Raw genomic sequence first — 19,009 nt, 5'->3', positions numbered from 1 at the left:
TCCAATTATGAGCGCCATACAGTGTAATTAATTGACTGGATGTTGGATACAAGAGGAAGAAGTGTATTATGCTTTATGTTTTCTTTAGTCTAAGAAATGCCACAATACAGACAGTGCCACAACTTAAAACACTTGTTAAACATGAGTAAGTTAAATACAACTCATTCTTCGTCGTAAAATATCAAACCATCTAACCCCACTCAAACGTCTGTGGTTATTTTTATTTAAAACACTTGTGACAGAGTACATAACTTCTGAAGATAGTAAGAAATTCTTGCCTAACATGCTGTCATTACTTTCTGTATTCATAAGAACGAATTAACATCATAACGAGTTCCTCAATCTTCCTCGATATCGAAAACGAAGAACAATAATTAACTCCATCTGTAGTTTACTAATCTGTTACTCTCCTTCCAGTAAGTGTTCACACAACCGTAACTCACGTCGTAACATTCTGCAATGTACTTCAACCAATTTTAATTAATGGCATACCTTATGATGTTCAATTCGCCAACGAACACTATATAGCCACTAGACCAATAGTTTTAAGTGAAATCAATACCACAGGGGCACGTTTTTTCTCCTAAATAAGGATTCGAACTTTGCCTGTCAGACAAGATTTTAAAGCTATCATGTATCAAAGATATGCTGTCAAGGTTGTCTTGAAAAGAATGATACTCAACTAAAAAATAAAATATCTTTGTAATAGGCTTGAGTCATGACTGTTGAAGATGTACGCAAAATATTTGTTCCTATATGCCTGGCATTTGTATTTAGTATTCACTGAAATGTAAGAATCGAAGAGTAAGTACGCAGTCCACGCCTTTCTGGTGGGTTAGTAAAAAAAAATGTGAACCCAACGCAAAACACACACACAAAATATCAATACACGTGCTGGTAAGAGAACACATTAGATAACACCCATCATACGTTGTGTACAAGATCTACAAGACTTTATAAAAAATAAAACAGAATCAATTCGCCAAAAATAATACCTGTAAGAAATAAGACTAGTCATTTCCAGTGACAGTGATAAGGTACCTTCAAAAATATACATACCTAATTTAAAAAATGATATCACTGAAATATTGAGGCACTCATAACCAATATATATTTTTAATATTAGTCCTACGTTATCTAATATTTACTGAAGAATAACTTCTTAAGAGACAACACGACCGATTAATTAATTACAATTGTGTTTATGAAATCATCACATTCAGAACAAATCTTAGGATTATTGAGAATTCCGGTAAAGCCCTCTTTAAAGAACATTTTTTTAAACTATTACGGATGATGGGTGTTGTAATTCTAAGCAATATCTGCTGTAGGCGTGCTCTACAAATTAACAAACCATGCCACTCCACACAGCAGGCTTAGAAAATTTGTTTCACCGTACCTATAGATTCGATAAAGAAATCCCACAAACCTTTGAACTTGCACAGATTTTCTTCATAACCTTGTTGTGTTTTGTCGTAAGGTATTCCGTCGTTGAGGGCTTCTGCAGGGTCGAAGCCGAGTCGATCTTTGTAGTAGGCTTGAGTAGACATGACTGTTGAAGATGTACGCAAAATATTTGTTCCTATATGCCTGGCATTTGTATTTAGTATTCACTAAGATGTAAGAATCAAAGAGTAAGTACGCAGTCCATGTGCACTTCTCGTTCGTTGTTTTAGTACTACAGTTTCACAGTTCACACTCGTTCTGAAGCCACTGTCACACTACACATCCAGGCAAGAACACTGGCTGAGTTCAACTGAACTAGCAGTCCGTCCTCTTGCGCGATACAAACCAATGAATGAATCACTCACTCTTCCAGCAAGTTAAAAAAAAAGGCAGTTACATAAAATCACACACGCTTACTGAATCACACCACACAGTACGTCGTATAAAACATTGAGAGGGACCAATACAACTATTTCTGTGGTGAGACTGTTTTGGGATGAAGTACTGTTCTTGTCACTTCAGACTCAAGTGCTACACTGATTCTTGAATTTCAGAACTCTTCAATTCTAAGTCGATATGCCTGCGCACCTTGTTTCTGATTAGCTGTTCTGGTTTTCTTTAAACATGCACATCGTGTAGGCGATATACTCGAACACACCTTTACTACCCATACACGCGGAAGAAAAAAAAAAAAAAGAGTAGTCCTTCCCTTTTTCATAGAATACCTGTAGGTGGGGCGACTTTGTAACCAAGGAGCTGCCTACTTGCATGCCTCCTTTTTTATTCGCGTGTACTTCCTCCCCTCTTCTTTTAGTGACCCACTACTACGGAAGGTTGGTTGTCACCTTAAAAGGTGGCCACAAAGATTTGACCCTTTCTTGGAGTCCAGCATCCTTCGACGTCATACAACTTAAGGAGAAGACTTAGAGCGGAGGAGTGGGGATAAGCAAGTCGGTGCCTACGAGTAGGTTTGAGGGGCGTAGCAGTTCAACAACTTTCGCCTAGGAGAAGAAAGCAACAACAACATAACCGGCTGTACATATAACGGGGGCGAAGTGACAATTTACAGTATTTGCGACTTCTAATAAACGCAGACTGCTCCATAAATTAACGTAGTAAATTTCCTTCGAATACACACGGAAAAAAATATTTCCAGCATACAATGTCAACAATGATGGCCGAGGCACACGTTAAGGGTGTCAGTTCCCAACACATTTCTACTTTTTTTCATGTACCAAACGGATGTGCTGAAGACGGGAAAAAACAATTACCGTACAGTACAGGTGAGGTAGATTACGTCACACTTTAAATAAACAAATCACCACTTGGTCATCATCTTCAAGTATCCACTGTTTTTAGGCCACCAATCCACCTGTTTCATTTCCTTTCACTATAACATTATTAATGTTAACAGAAAATAGCATTTAGAATTACATGTGCACTTCGATTACCCACGGAATACTTTTAACATTTTACACTGAACTTGTTTGCTATTCTAAACGTTATCTGCCTACGTGTAACAGACCTCTCCACTACCCACACGCTACCTCAAGCACGGCACCGGTTATGAGACCATGCAAAACCGGCAGAGGAAGGGGGAATCCAAGGAACATTGTTCTCAGAGATATACCACTCCATCCGCAAACTGCGTATACATCGTGATGACTCAAATAAACGCTTATCTGTTAACATAATTCGCTACTCAATGTCAGTATTACTTCATTAGCAAGATCCTCATATTAAGTATAGAAAAAAAACACGCCAATACCCTATAAATTGAAATAAGCTGTGTTTTATCGTGCAGATTACGAAGGATGCAGCTGAAATATTTTACAGGCTGCGTTAGATATGCAAGCCATGTAATACAGGTTTATACACATATATCATACCAATAGTTTACCGAAAACAAACGTAGTGCTCCTAATACCGATTTCTTTTTACGCGAACGTGTGTTTGGTAGCGAGGACATGCTGCCAACACACCATCTTTGATGAGTTGACTAGCGCATTCTCTGAGAAGTCAGAAGAAACTCGCGCAGTACAAACAGCGCTTGATAAACGTAGACGTTACGGAGCACAAGCAGATTGGAAGAACATGTTTGCGAAACTCATTAACAGATGACAGCGCATAATAACAAAATCTTAATGTTATATTTCCTTCTACTGACCAGGGAAGAGAAGAGTCGTTTATGCTTCTGACGTTTAGTAATTAAATATAATTAAATGATTGTTAACAGGGGCGTAATCACCTTAGTGGCTTAGCTGCTTGCTTCCCACCCAGAAGGCTGAGGTTCGAATCTCTTCAAACATGAATTGAGATTTTCATTTAAAAATCACGTAGAGTCAGGAATGGTATCTAGCCTATAAGCCCCGGCCAAAAGCAAAATAAGTCACCTCAGAAAGAATGGGATAAATTGAAGACAGTTTTAGTTTAATTTATTGAAGCTCATAATAACACATGCTAAATCGCACTCTTCTTCTACCGCTTTTCCAACACCTTTCTAGAGTGGCGGAAGCGAACTGTGTAGCATACGTGGATTTGGCCCTGTTTTACGACCGGACGCCCTTCCTGACGGCAACCCTATGTGGGGGGATGTAAGCACTATTACGTGCTTCTGTGGTGGTTGGTGATGCAGTGTGTTGTCTAAATATGAAGAGAAGACTGTTGGGACAAACACAGACAACCAGTCCCCGAGTCAGAAGAATTAATCACACGTGATTAAAATCCCCGACCCGGCCGGGAATCGAACCCGAGACACTCTGAACCGAAGGTCTCTGCACTGACCATTCAACCAATGGGTCGGGCACATGCTATATCAACTAAATATGCGAAATTATGTACGTATACTGGAAGGAACGTGGCATGGAAAATGTAAATACCGCAGATAATTTAGCGTCACTTCCACATAACATTTATATGAACCAACCGAAATCTGCAACGGGGCGAACAGCGAAGCGCCAGTGTAGCGTCTGATCCCCAGAATGACAGGCATGTGAGCCTGCTAAGATATGAGATCGACCAGAAATGCGCAGATCGATTCTCGACCGCAGCACCTTGGGAAACTGCGTGTAGTGTTTCCGTCCTCTCATATTATGATTAGCTTTCCTAGCGTGGCACTACACAGGTGGGTTGCCGGTGCGCTGGGATAGGAAAAGGACAGGACTTGGAATGTAACAACAGTGGCCTTTAAAAAAGGCAAACACAAGGGGCCGATTGCAAAAACGGTATTTAGACGATGTCTACGGCTAAACAATGCCTAAGTATGGCTGCCGCATTGCAGAGACGTTATTTATCACTTAGAAACTGTCTAAAACCGATGTTCAACCGGTCATGTTTAAACACTGCCGAGAGCACTGTTTAACCTCAAATGAGTGGAGTGAAGCACAATCGGAGGTTATGTACCATGAAATATGTAATTTGTATTATCATGTTGAGACCATTCCGGGAAGAAAGGTTAGTCCGACGGCCTCTCTGTGGGTCGCCCGCTGCTAAATCGCAGCAATTCGTTTGACATGCACGGGGAGATAATCATAAAATAAGGTTTCACTTTACGAGAGACTTGTTTCTTGAGACTGACAAAGTGACAGTCCGGTAACTGTCGACTTGAATACAATTCTTGGCAACCGATATATTTTATTATATACATGGGGTAATTTCCATGGAATTATAGGTCACTTTGACTACAGCCATATCAGAATTATGTGTCCCGATCGTCTGAGGGCTGTCACATACATCAACCGGGAGGGATTCACTTATATTTACGGCCAAGTAAACACACATAGTAGTGAAAACTAAAAAGTAGATTGTATGGGACTTATATATATAATCGTATAAGTTTTCGGCAATTATCAGATAGGAAAAGACAAGTGGTGGTGATTATCGTTTAAAGAGGACTGGGGAAGAAAAGCCGTGGCCATAATAACAGCCCTAGTATTTGCCTGGTGTAAAAATAGGGAAACTACGGAAAACAATCTTCACGGCTGCCGATGATGCGTTTCGAACCTACGATCTCCAGAATGCAAGCTACATCTATACGGCCCGTACAACACATTTTCGGTTACACATTACTATTGCTTCATCTTCCCTTCGTTGAAGCTACCGTAATTTATGAGTAGATTACACTCACTGTAACAACGCTATAAGCAAAGCTACACTTCCCCATACGGTGGCTTGTCACTTTATTGTCGATAATATTATGAGATTTAATTTCCACCGAAAGCGATACTCTTATCTGTGGGCAAGTCATGCTCAGCCATATTTGAGTAATGTGTAGGAAGACAAACAGCTGACTGGCGTTCGGCGCGCGCACCGACGAATTTCATTGGTTGCGACAAGCAAAGAGTTACATCAAAGATACTTCTGTCTCCACTTTTAAACCAAAATAGAAAGTTTAAGGGATATCTAGTTAAACATCGACTGAACATTGTTTATGCAATGGAAGATCGTGAATGATTTAGACGTTGAATAGGTAGACGATGTCTAAGGCTTAAAACTAGTCATCGTTTCTGCAATCGGCCCAAGGCATTTAAAATAATCCCGTGCCTCAGCCTATCACTTGCCTTTTCTGACTGGGTCAACTCCTTCCCATGTCAGCCAGCTCCTCAATTAGCTCGCGTGATTGTGTGAACCCCGTTCCAGCACTCGGTCTAGGATTAAAACCATCGAATTGGTCGAGAATCGAACTCTGGGCCTCTCAAAAAGAAGCAGAAAAGTTTATCTTTACATTACGGGGCTGACTGACGTGACCCGGAATTTATCTGGTGTGAAAATGAGAAACCACGAAAATATGTCTCCAGACATGCAGACTGTGGGAATCGAACTCGCCTTCTCCAGAATTTAAAGATTTTTTAAATCACTTGTTTAGTACAGACTCCATAAATTGACAGTTTAGTAGCGTGCATGTTTTTGTCTACTAAAATAACGGACACACATTTTTACGCATTGTAAACTAAATGCGAAAGACTTGAAAAAATTACGAGAAAGAAGAAAATAACAGAAAATGTAGCTTGGCAGTTTGTATCTTTGTTTCTTTGACGTACATTACTCAGTATTGTGTAACCGGGAATGACACAAGCAATGTACGATGTTCCCCAGCTGCGTCAAACTTAAGTCCTGTTGCCTTCTCTCCCCCTGTGAGTGGAGCCCCAGAACACTCCACGGTAACTCCAGGCTGTGAAAGGTGCGAATAAGGTTAACCACAGGGACTCTCAACTTGGAAACGTGGGTTGGCGACCAAGGGACGTGTGCGTCTAGCATTGCTTTTATTTACTTTTGCCAGTCTCTTCGTTTTCATCTTCACTACCTGACCTTCTCCGGATAATTCTCACCCCGGCGGTATTAGATTTGCGAGTCCTAGGGAGTCTTCCATTTTTCACGTCCTTCAAGGCCCTTCCCTTTTTTTCCTTTTTTGCTGATAGCCTCACTGTTCAATTTTTTCCTCGGATTAGTATTCAGAGAGGATCGATAGTTCCCTAGTAGCACTTTTCCTTAGAACAATAATCAGTACCACCACAGTCACCCTAGGCTATTATAGTCTTTCGTCGATGCATTTTTACAGAATAATCTCAGTAGCCCCTTAAAAATTAGAAATAACATTTAAGTTAATAACATTTATTATTTGGTAAATCTGGATTGTTCATACGGTAGAGCGCTGGCTTTCTGAGCTCGAGCAGCCAGGTTCGATCCTGACTCAGTCCGGCGGTATTTAAGGTCCTCAAATACGCGAGCGTCGTGTCGGTTGATTCACTACCACATGACAGAACTTCTGTGGGACAACATTTCTGGTACCTCGGAGACTCCGAAAGTCGTGAAGATAGGTAGTGGGATAAAGAGAACCAATAGCATTAATGTATTATTTTGATAATATATAAAAATCCCTTAAATCTTTGGGAAAATATAAAATTAAGCTTATTTTGTGCAATGCAGTTTGTGTTGGTGCAAATGAATGGTTCAGACTCTCAGCTGTCTTGAATTCAAATCTCGGTGATTTCGTGTGGGATTTTCAATAGGAGTAGCATGAGGGAGAGATGAATGAATGAATGAATGAATGAATTAATTAATTAATTAAATCACAGACACTACAGAAAGAGTATTCGTTTACTATTTTCATAATCAATAATTTATAATTACGAATACCAACTATATCTGACTCACAAAATGCTACTAAGTACAACTTATAAAGCTCAAGATAGCCTATCTGCTCAGGCGTATCCTTAATATTAGCTACATGCATCTTCTCTGTTTTTTGCTTTCTTTCTCCATCTATTCCTCTGATAATACTGCATAGTTTTGCTGTTTTTCCTGCTTTATTCCATTCCTTGTTTAATAACTAAACATTTTCAATTTTCCCATCTATTAGATAGTATTTTTCTGCTTGTTGTTACTTTTTTACGGTCTTTTAGTAGGTGTACCACTTCCATATCTTTATTGAATCAAATGCATTAACCCCCTGCGTGCTCCACCAACTCTATATACCCACACGAGGGTAGTATTAAAACATAGTGATATAGGCTTCATCGTTCTTAATTTGGCTGCATTCTGAGAAATTCACTCGCGATTTAGGTATAATTTTGTATACATATTTTCATTCATCATATTCATGCGAAGAAACCACGCACTGGTTTACTTCTATTACAGTCATATTCTATTCGTATTCTGAAGTCCTCCATAATATATTGGGAAATGAAAGAATTTCACTTGAGTGAACAAGTTCTATCGTTCTGTATCACTTTCCGTTTCTCTGAAATGACCATGACATTTAATATCTTCGTCAAAGAACCGTACAGATGGGCACAGAGTGTGAAAGTCACTTATGTCTTGATGTAACTTTAATTTTATGGTGATTATATTGCATTCTAGTCTTATGATATAATGGAGCAGGCGTGATGAATTGTAGTTAGTTACATCTCTCCAGCACCTACACTAACCATATGATATTTATAACAATACGCTTATATCCTCTTGTATTCAGAGGCCGTGCAGTGAACAGTAATTTCAGTTGACAGAAGAAGTCGGTGATGTGAGTCCCTTGGATGAAGAATTAAAAGAAGATTCTTTTGTCATGATAACATTTTATTTCAAATTAGAGTGACAATTGCGGGAGATTGAAGAACCTGGAGGCTTTTCTAAGTGAAATGATATGAGCCTGTCTATGCACGAATACCGATAAACATTATATTCTTATTCCCGACATAAATCAACAACAATACGGATTAGGATTTTTTTAAACCGCAGCCACGTCAAGGAGAAATTTCATCAAGCGTTCACAGTGGTAATGGTGAAACGATAGTTCCGTGCTATACAGTGCGCGATAACTGAAAGCCAATGAACTGAAGTTACAGTACTTCCACTCGGTACGAATGATCTAGAAAGCCAAACTAATTAGCAGCCTTCCAGGACACAATGTACTGGAGAATGTAACACAGCCTTATTCAGTGGTTCCAACATATTATAGGTCTTCTTAAGAACTGGTATCGAAACTCCATGGAGCAATAAACTGATGTTTTGAAAGCATATCCGATCAATTTCTCTCAGACAAAAGTACCCACAGTGTTTGTTTCTGTAGACGCAAGCTAACTTTGAAAGATAACTTTTTTTATTACTTCACAATATTCGGTGGATAAAATGCGCATGGCATGACTTGATTATAGCAAGCTCCCTCCGTGTATAAATTTCGGCCTTCGATCACAAGACCGAATATTCAAATCCGGCGGAGTTTTCGGATTTCTAAAGAGCGGAAAAAGATCTATTCGGAACCCTATGCCGCACAAAGAGGGCATATAAAAGATTTCCGGCGACACATTTGCCGTTTACCTGACAAAATTAATTAAAACACAGGCATAGATTCGTTTCTCTGCCTTCGAGTAAAACGAAACGTCGAAATTGACGCGCAGGCAGCCTCAAGGACGTAAAATAAACATGTCTGCAAACTGGTATCTGAAGCCATACGATTATTATTATTATTATTATTATTATTATTATTATTATTATTATTATTATTATTATTATTATTATTATTATTATTATTATCGCTGCCTCGGTGGACCAGCTATAGAGTACCCGAGTTATAATCCTGAAACCGCGGGTTCAATTCAGGTCGTGAAGCGCAGGTAAAAATCTTGGAAGTTCATGTCATGATTGTTGGCACCTTAAAGAAAGAAAGAAAGAAAGAAAGAAAGAAAGAAAGAAAGAAAGAAAGTAGAATGATAGTTATTTAAATATATTCGAGCATTTCCGGTGGTTGTCAACTCACTTGCCTTTCTGCTCTAGTGCTGGCAGGAATGACTAGGCTCTTTCTACGCGAAAGGTAATGGGCTTACTTGACAGGAGTACGTCACGGTTACCGGACAATAGCTCCGCACCATGAGTCAATAATTACGACTTTTAATTAACTAAATTATACCTGATCAGCATAGCACGGATACAAAATAAAGTCGTGCAGTACACGAGGCACCTGAGAGGCTAATCTAGGATATCCTCCTTATCCAGTGTCTGACAAACTGCAACAACGATTCCCTTCTCTCACAATGAGGACGTGATTATAATAAGAAAAGTAACACTGACGTTAAACGATTCCTCAATAACACAATACACAAAGCATAATTTCCGTGTGGGCCGACACACGAAACTCATTCGCAAGTAGCATGAGACTTCACATAAAACTCTGGATTATTAGTGTCAGCTGAATAACGAACTTTCATTTGGGGAAAAATGAAATTATACGGGCTATTCAAATGAAACATAGACTAGTTTTTAGAAACTTTAACTTTTCTGTGAATCTGGGGTGTCACAAATGTTAGCTTATGAATGATGGATGAGCCAAATAGGAATAACCAAAAACGTTTATCATCATCGTGTAGTCTCAAAATATCCAACGGTGATACTGTTTTAAGACACCCAACATGGCGTATACAATATTGTTATAATAAACACAAGTAATTAAAAAAGGTAAGGTTCAGGGACTAAGGGTGCTTCTTCTTAAAGTGGGGGCCGATGACCTTCGATATTAGGCCTCTTAAAACAACAAGCATCATCATCATCATCATCATCATCATCTTCTAAAAGTGGTACCACTATTTTCGGGAGGGTCTGCCGTAGAGCCTCTTAGGTCAGTAGACCAACAGACTCCATACACCCGCGCAAAGTTAGGCCTAGTACAACGCTACGTACAACCTTGATTATTTACAAATTTTAATATGAAAATATTTACAATGTTTTCGTCAGAATGTTGCTACAGGTTTCAGTGCAATTTGATGATGTAAGATATTGTTCTAAAAAAATGTCGATATCTCCAGTTTTCTTATATTAAGATGTAGACGTTTTGCCTCTTTCGTCTAAAATGCACACTTCGTTCTTCACTTCGAAATATATATCCTTCCTTCCTATTTGAAAATTAGATGTTTCAGCTTCATTTTTCAAACAAGATACCAATTCCTTGAAGCGGGGATGAGGTCTTATTATTAGACGGTAGAACTTAGAATTCAATCCTTCAACGGCATTGTTAGTTCGGTGTCGTTTTCCATGACAATTCCACAGCTCAAGTGGCATTTTTGGATTGTCCAGCCATTGGTCGTCCAAGTAGGTGAAACAGAATTTCAAATAAAATGAATGTCTGTCAGGTCAACAGCCCAGAGGCTGGTTGGATCCTCAAATAGCACCACCAAAGGTTATGCGGTTATAAGGAAACCCCAAAAACCAATGGCAGCACCAAAATGAGGTGTACTAGGCAAGATGAGGAGTGAGGTAGTTTGCCATTGCTTTCCTCACTGGGTCAGAAAGTACTATTACAGCACGAATGACCCTGTGAGCAGCACCTTTCATAACACTCAGATGCCTGAATGTCATTACTCAGCACTACCCATACCCCAGCAGCTTCCATATTGTCACACCCATGGATGTTGACTGGGACTTCGGTGGAAGCCACACTTTACTCTGGCCTGTACCAAGAGATGGATGCAAAAGTACTGTATCCATCAAGAAATGACAGCAGGTAGATAAAATGAATAAAAATTGGCCCTCACCGTAGCGAAATACGGACACCCAGCTAATAATATTAAAAATGGTTTGTTTTAAAAGTCCCTGTCACCTATGCAGCTACCTACACTTCTCGGATATTTTGATACTGCACCATTCTCATGATTGTATTCACTGAACAAATTTTGACTGCTCAAACATCAGCAGGTGTAGAAAGAAATGTTTCCTGTTCTTTCGGTTTAGTTCAATCCCAGTGATAATGCTTAATTTATTTTTGTGCTCACAAAAATCCTAATCTCTAATACGCAATTTAAGGTCACTTAAATTGCTTGGGCTTATTGCGACCCAACTATACTATGTGTTAATAACTGGTTAATAACGATATTATTAAAGCATTGAAGAATCTGTTTTGATAGCTGATGATGGCTTCTTGTCATGTACAGTTGAGGACAAGACACATGGAATGTATAGGATAGAAATTGGTGGGTAGCAATATCACAGGATTTCAAAATACTGATGTAGACGCATTTGCTTTATTTTCTAGAAAGAGATAGGTAGCAGGTTTAGAAGACATGATTGCGAGAAAGAGATGCTGTACGAACGTAAGCTGATAGATGCCAAAAATCATACTAATACTTCATTTTTGGTTATTTTAAAAACAGAATGTACACTGCGCCTCAGGGGTATGATACTGAATGAATGGATCACGTTTTAACTTATCCACTGTATCTCTGTCAGTTTATATGCTTAAATGTGTCTGCTCTATTATCGCTTACCACTTTATGACATGTTTGATGTTAGTAATACTCTAATACTTCCTACCTATCCCTAAAATGCTGAAGTCATATCTTACCTCTTTTAAGGTCATACAATATATAGTTAGTTTTTAGGGCATATTTGCTTGCATATTTTGTACTTCTTTAGGTCTTAAAACTTCCGAGCCCTAATGACCATTAACAATATCTTCAGTGTAATTAAATTTTCTAATAGGAATAATGTTTCTTGTAAACCGGTTTGTTCCAAACTTGCTATAAAAAACTGCACATTGACCTTCATTCTGACACTTCTTCAGGAACACGCATTAATTTCACATACTCAGTAAAAACACAACTGCTGTCAAAAAATTCTTTCGTGACGGGGTGTATTAGTGTAACTCATGTTATATCGGGTCTTCATAGTACACGTGTCCGGCTCCATGGCTAAATGGTTAGCGTGCTGGCCTTTGGTCACAGGGGTCACGGGTTCGATTCCCGGCAGGGTCGGGAATTTTAACCTTAATTGGTTAATTTCGCTGACACGGGGGCTGGGTGTATGTGTCTTCTTCATCATCATTTCATCTTCATCACGACGCGCAGGTCGCCTATGGACGTCAAATCAAAAGACCTGCATCTGGAGAGCCGAACTTGTCCTCGGACACTTCTGGCACTTAAAGCCATACGCCATTTCATTTCATAGTACACGTCACTAATTTAATTTTCAATAGTTAGCATAAGAAAAACCAAACCAAACCCCATGGCACTACAGCCCTTGAAGGGCCTTGGCCTACCAAGCGACCGCTGCTCAGCCCGAAGGCCTGCAGATTACGAAGTGTCGTGTGGTCAGCACGACGAATCCTCTCGGCCGTTATTCTTGGCTTTCTAGACCGGGTAGCAGAAGTAAACGATTATTAAAACATGAAAATACAGTTTGCTGAAATATGTTGATGCACTGTAGGCCTATTTATTTCAAACACTGTACAATTAATACTGTCTCTGTTTTTTTAACTTCAAACTTATGTCCTAAAATAAAGCTCTTATAAACGTATACATTATAATAAATCATATTATTCAACCGCTTTTCTCACATTCTGGTGGGGTCGTGCGTGCAAGTTTTGTATCTCAAGTGGCCTTAGCCCTATTTTATACCCGGACGCTCTTCCTTCCCACGTGAACAGATGTATTCAATATTGAGCATTTCTGTGGTGGTTGGTAGTGTGTTTGTAAACAAAGAGGTAAATATTGCGACAAAGAAAAACACCCAGTGCCGGCTCGGAGGAGTTAACCAGGAATGGTTAAAATACTCGGTCCAGCCGGGAATCAAACCCGATGACCTCTGAACCGAAGGCATCGGCGCCGACTATTCAGCTAAGCCGGGAATAAATAAATAGGCAGACCCATTTTATGTTTGTATTCAGTTTCACTGTCCTAATGAGAAGGACACATCTTTATCCGTACTTAGTTCATGGTATAATAGTGCTATTTAAGTGCGGCCAGTATCCAGTATTCGGGAGATAGTAGGTTCGAACCCCACTGTCGGCAGACCTGAAAATGTTTTCCGTGGTTTCCCATTTTCACACCAGGCAAATGCTGGAGCTGAACCTTAATTAAGGCCACGGCCGCTTACTTCCCACTCCTAGCCCTTTCCTGTCCCATCGTCGCCGTAAGACCTATCTGTGTCGGTGCGACGTAAAACAACTAGCAAAAAAAAAAAAAAAGTGCTATTTCAGATATTGCTTATCCGATGTTCAGTTTGACTCTATGCTACGACTTTATCATAGCTATTACAGAAGACCACATTCATGATGATGATGATGATGATGATGATGATTGTTGTTTAAAGGGGCCTAGCATCTAAGGTCATCGGCCCCAGACCACATTCACGAACACAGCAGGTTGCGAACGGAATCCGATCACCAAGTGTGGAAAAGCGTCTCCCTCCCGACCATATTTCCCGATTAATTAGTTGAGGTCGGCACTTTTTTTATAATGGTTTTACTTCGCACCGATACAGATAAGTCTTGTGGGGCCCTCTAACCACTGAGCAGGCACACGACAATATCCTCGGCGCGTCGTCCTTGCCGAAGTTTGGTGGCGCTCCTGGGAGCCACGGCGCACACTTCAGGGAAACAATGTCGTAGAATATTGACCTGTGTCACGTAACATTTGTTCAGTAGTTCACTCGGATAACATAGCTACTATATTTACACACTTCTTCCTTCCGCTTCTGTAGTAGGTATAACAATCTAAGAGCTCTTTAACCAAGAACAAAAAGAAAGCCCCCCTTTCTCCGGACTATTTCTAGCACGAGCCAATGCAGCGTCAATTTGGTCTTCAAGACAGCGAAGCACGTATTATTTGTGTCACTGCTTCACCAAATGTTCCCACACTTCATGAAAAACCCTCTGTGGATGGGGCCAGTAGAATACGTCCACTGTATCCCCCGCCTGTTTAGGAGGTGATTAAAGAGGCTAACAACCTAGGAGTGGGAAAGCAACCACGGCGCATCTTGCCGAGTCTCACATTGCTTCCACTTATTTGTGTCAGACACCTCCCCTTCAACTTGCCTGTCTGTTCTTCCTTGGTCAACACGTGTTCACGTCCGACCACTACGGTTTGCGAGGCCTAGCGAGTCCTTCATTATCACGATCTTCGTGGTTTTTTGCTTTCTTTCGCCGATATATTCATTCTTCCAAGTGTCGGGACTCCAGTTGCACTTGCATATTCATCACCATCACCACTTCCTGAAAGCATAAGGGATAAAAGCTCTCTCTCGCTGTCGCTCTCTGTGTTGTGCATACGTTTTCAGTGATATTGCGCCAACTTGTCTCCACGTTGTACATTTTTTCCGGAATTCATCTCGCCCTCACTGCCAGGGATTGCACACACCTGTGTTGTGAACGTTTTGATTTGAGGCACGCGTCAGCCAGGTGTCAAATCTCACATTAAAAGCGGCCTACCGCACCTAAGAAAAACTCGCCACGAAGAACTCGATCGACAAAAAAGCGAACCGAATGGATGGCCATCGGCATCGAATGATAGGTATGAAAAAGGCAGGGCTTACAAGAAAGGGAACGCGATTAAAAGCAGTACACGTTATTTTTTATTTAGCCTACTTAAACTCGTATTTTTTTTTATTTGTCCGACTCCATGGCTAAATGGATAGCGTGCTGACCTTTGGTCCAGAGGGTCCCGGGTACGATTCCCGGGCGGGTCGGGGATTTCAACCTTCACTGGTTAATTCCGATGGCTCGAGGCCTGAATTCATCATTAGAATTCATCAAAGATAGGGCCTCATCCTCATAGACGCGCAGGTCGCCTATACGGAAACAAAACGAAAGATCTATAACAGGCCTCATCGGAGGCTACACACCATTCTTCTTCTTCTTATTCATAAATTCGTTTTTGCAGAAAATCGTCTTCATCACACCGACCACATCAATTACGGATTTGGATTTGGAGTATTTGTAAGAAAACATTTTTTTAACTATTCGCTATCGCTGAACCTCAAAGTGCTTTCCAGCACAATATTTTACTTTGTGGCTGCACCGAAAGGGTACGTGGTCGATGTTACAGCCGCTTGTTCGTAATTCCCACTGCTACATACCAAAAGTTTACCAGTATACTACAAACAGTTGAGAATATACATGTCAACGATTTGCTAATTTTTACTGAAAAGTCGACGAGTGAATACATAAGACTCAGGGCTCCATGTTGATCATGCACGATTTTACCAGTCATCAATTTTTGACCAAAAAAAAAAAAAAAAAAAAAACGGAAACAACAATCCTAAACTAGGTCCCAGATAAGGCTGACGTCCTTCTAGAAGGATGTGCGCAGAGGTGCGCGAATATTAATTTATTGTATGCGTTTTTATTCAAGTATCGACTTAATTCGAACCTGTTTACCTTGCCACCACAACACATTCTAACAGAATAGCAATGCAATATCATTCATTGTTGATTGGCATTTTTTGGAAGTTTTGTTTAAAAAAATAGATACTAACAAAAATAATTCAGCCTTATCTGACTTTTAAAATGCGACGCACTGAATCGGAGTTGGACAGGTTCGTGTTCTGTAACATCACAGCTCGCTGCTCTAAACCCTAACTGAATCATAGGATGCTACGAGGAAGGGCGAGGGACAGAAAAGGTAAAACAGAAGGCCGAAGAACAGATAGTCAGTTACAACTATATATTTACCACACTTTGTAAGCCAAGCAGGGTCAGCCATTTTCCAGTCTCAAGTTTCATCAAATCCTGTTAGATTCACTCCGAGGTGTTGCTTTACCGCTCAGAACAATGGGATCATCAGTCACTGGCGCTTCCATTGCTCTACGTTCTCCTAATTAGTGCTCTAGAAGATGTAACAAGGTAAACAAGTCTAGCTGCTATTCACCTCAAACGTAAATTGACGGTACGTTACGTTCGATATACACTGACATCCATCGTAAGCTGACTTGGTTGGACCAGCACTACACGATAGGTCTTTGCTCTCAGAAGAGCACTTCAGCCAGACTGAGTGGCTTGGACGATAGAGCACAAGTTGGCGAGTTCGACCGTAGCTCAGTCCAGCGATATTCAGAGGTATTCAAATACGCCAAACTCATACCGGTAAATTTACTAGTATGTGAAAGAACTCCTCCAGGACAAAATTCTAGCTAGCACTTCGGGGCCTCCATAAACCGTAAAAGTACTTAACAGAAAACATTTTTAGTCGTATAGGACACCTGTAGACCTTTGTTAAAATTACAAATGCTCAAAATCCATGCACAAGATGCGATACAAGTCATAATCCATGCACGAAATATGATAAAGATCATACCTTGATGGATATAGACAGTAGGCGAGATCTTCTGGTACCAGTTACAGAACTTCGAGTACCTTCCACAAAGAAAATCTCATGCATGGAACTTCGGTAGATTTTAAAAATTAAATATTCAACATTATACTAACAGTTCGTCAAAAGGGACCTAAAACTAAATTAAAATGCAACGTAGCCTTCTCATGGTTCGAGCCTGATCGAGCAGCTGTCACCTTCCATGGCAATATGACCTTGCTGCAAGACATCGAACAGACATTGATCTCGGTTTACGTAACCAAGAAGCTTTCCATCTGAACTGAGTAAAAGCCATTCCAATCACGTATCAAGGGAGATTTCTGGAAAATCCAAAATCGAACCCAGGTTCAACGCGTATTACCGTATAGTATGCTAATGTCGAACAAAAAGAAAACAGATAATTACTTCTCAGTCAGACAAAATCGTAATAGTCCCCCTGATAGTTGCTAAAGCCCGTTCTCAAGGCCACATACCATGTACAAGTTCCTAGCAAGACCAAGACCTGTAATAGAATTCTCGATACAGCAAGGATGAACACTACACAGACTGGACACAGTCTCAATGGTTGCCATGCCAAAAAAAACTTGGTCAGTGGATTTACTGGGGGGAAAATGTTTGAGGAATTTCTCTCCACATGAACGTGAAGGAAGGTGAAAATAACGCAAATCCACCTTTCTTGGCATCAATAGCACAGCCATATCTTGAGAATATATCGAGAGGTAACCTTACACAAACGTGAGAAGCCTATTCATGCACGCACCACTGAGCTCGTACGACAGGTACACTGTGCCACACCTGTAGATGTTAATATGCTCAAGTAGGCGCCAACATCAGAGCAACTACAGCCTCCCACCCAGCGCAATTTTCAAGTGGAATGAGGAAGAGGCTTACGTAATATGACAAACTGTCGAACAAGTATTATATTAAGAATAAAACAATGTAAAAGCAGTAACAAGAACACCAAAATTACACCATGTTAAAAGAAGACTTCATCCATGTCCTTACAGCACAAGTTCAGATCTTGATTCATAGAATTCTATTTTAAGAAATACGCATAAGATATACCTAACTTCTGGAATGGTGGCGGATTGATATCGTTCTAATAAAAACATACATTTGTCTGATATTCAGCCGAGATCGTACCCGCTATCTAGGGAATACGAGAAGTAATAGAACTGCACCACAACAAAAAAAACACTGACATACATTTCGAAGAAAGAGGGCATATTTCTTTAACAAGTTTTCTACACGTCAACTGCAAGAAACCAACAGTGAACCTCAGTGTGGCATTAATGCCCCGCAAGGGAAGTCGCTGAACTCACTGCTCGTTTTTCTCTGGCTAAGAGGCGATATTCTTGAGGTTAATAAAGTTGTTTATCAGCTCTTATTTAATGGAATGAGATAAAACCAAGAGCAGGAACATTCTGGATCTCTCTATTGTTGGCAAATTCTATGAAAAATGGTTAAAAGTTTTCGTGTTTATTCTAACCGAACGACAAGAAAGACAAATCATTGCCATCGTTATCATAGTACAGTTTCAGTTCCCCGGGTACTGTTAATGAGCTTCTTCCACTTCTTCCTGTCCATATACAACTTGTCATGGAGAGCATCATCTACTCTCCATCCTCTGGTAAATAGGTCAACCTTGATCATGTCCGCGGGTTTTAGGTCTTCCTGCAGGTCTTTTCCTCTCCACCTGTCTTCCAAATTTATTCTGGCTGTTCTTGTAGAGTCCATCCTCATCACATGCCCGTACCACCGTAGTCTTGATGTGCCGATTCGGTCTAATAGGGATGTCTTTATTCCGGCTTCTTTCCTCACCTCCTCCTTTCTTAACTTGTCCATCTTGGTCTTCTGGATGGTGGATCTAAGAAATTACATCGCTGATACTTGCAGTCTTGATGAATCTCTTTTTGTGAGGGTGCACGCTTCAATACCATAGGTATCTCTTTTTGTGAGGGTGCACGCTTCAATACTATAGGTCAATATTGGTATGA

At 40.3% G+C, this 19,009-nt stretch overlaps 1 protein-coding gene across 1 annotated transcript in view; it reads right to left on the bottom strand.

Annotated features, from left to right (window-relative positions):
* shot (dystonin-like protein short stop) overlaps positions 1 to 1,739 on the bottom strand; it is a 695,338-nt gene extending 693,599 nt beyond the window's left edge. Inside the window, exon 1 of the mRNA XM_067150176.2 lies at positions 1,430 to 1,739. Within this exon, the coding sequence (XP_067006277.2) occupies positions 1,430 to 1,550 (121 nt within the window). The 5' untranslated portion in view covers positions 1,551 to 1,739. The remainder of the gene's footprint in view (positions 1 to 1,429) is intronic.
* Positions 1,740 to 19,009: the final 17,270 nt, after the last annotated feature.

Source organism: Anabrus simplex, chromosome 6, assembly GCF_040414725.1.
Source record: "Anabrus simplex isolate iqAnaSimp1 chromosome 6, ASM4041472v1, whole genome shotgun sequence".
Lineage (NCBI taxonomy): Eukaryota > Metazoa > Arthropoda > Insecta > Orthoptera > Tettigoniidae > Anabrus > Anabrus simplex.
This window is presented reverse-complemented; position numbering and strand designations above follow the sequence as displayed.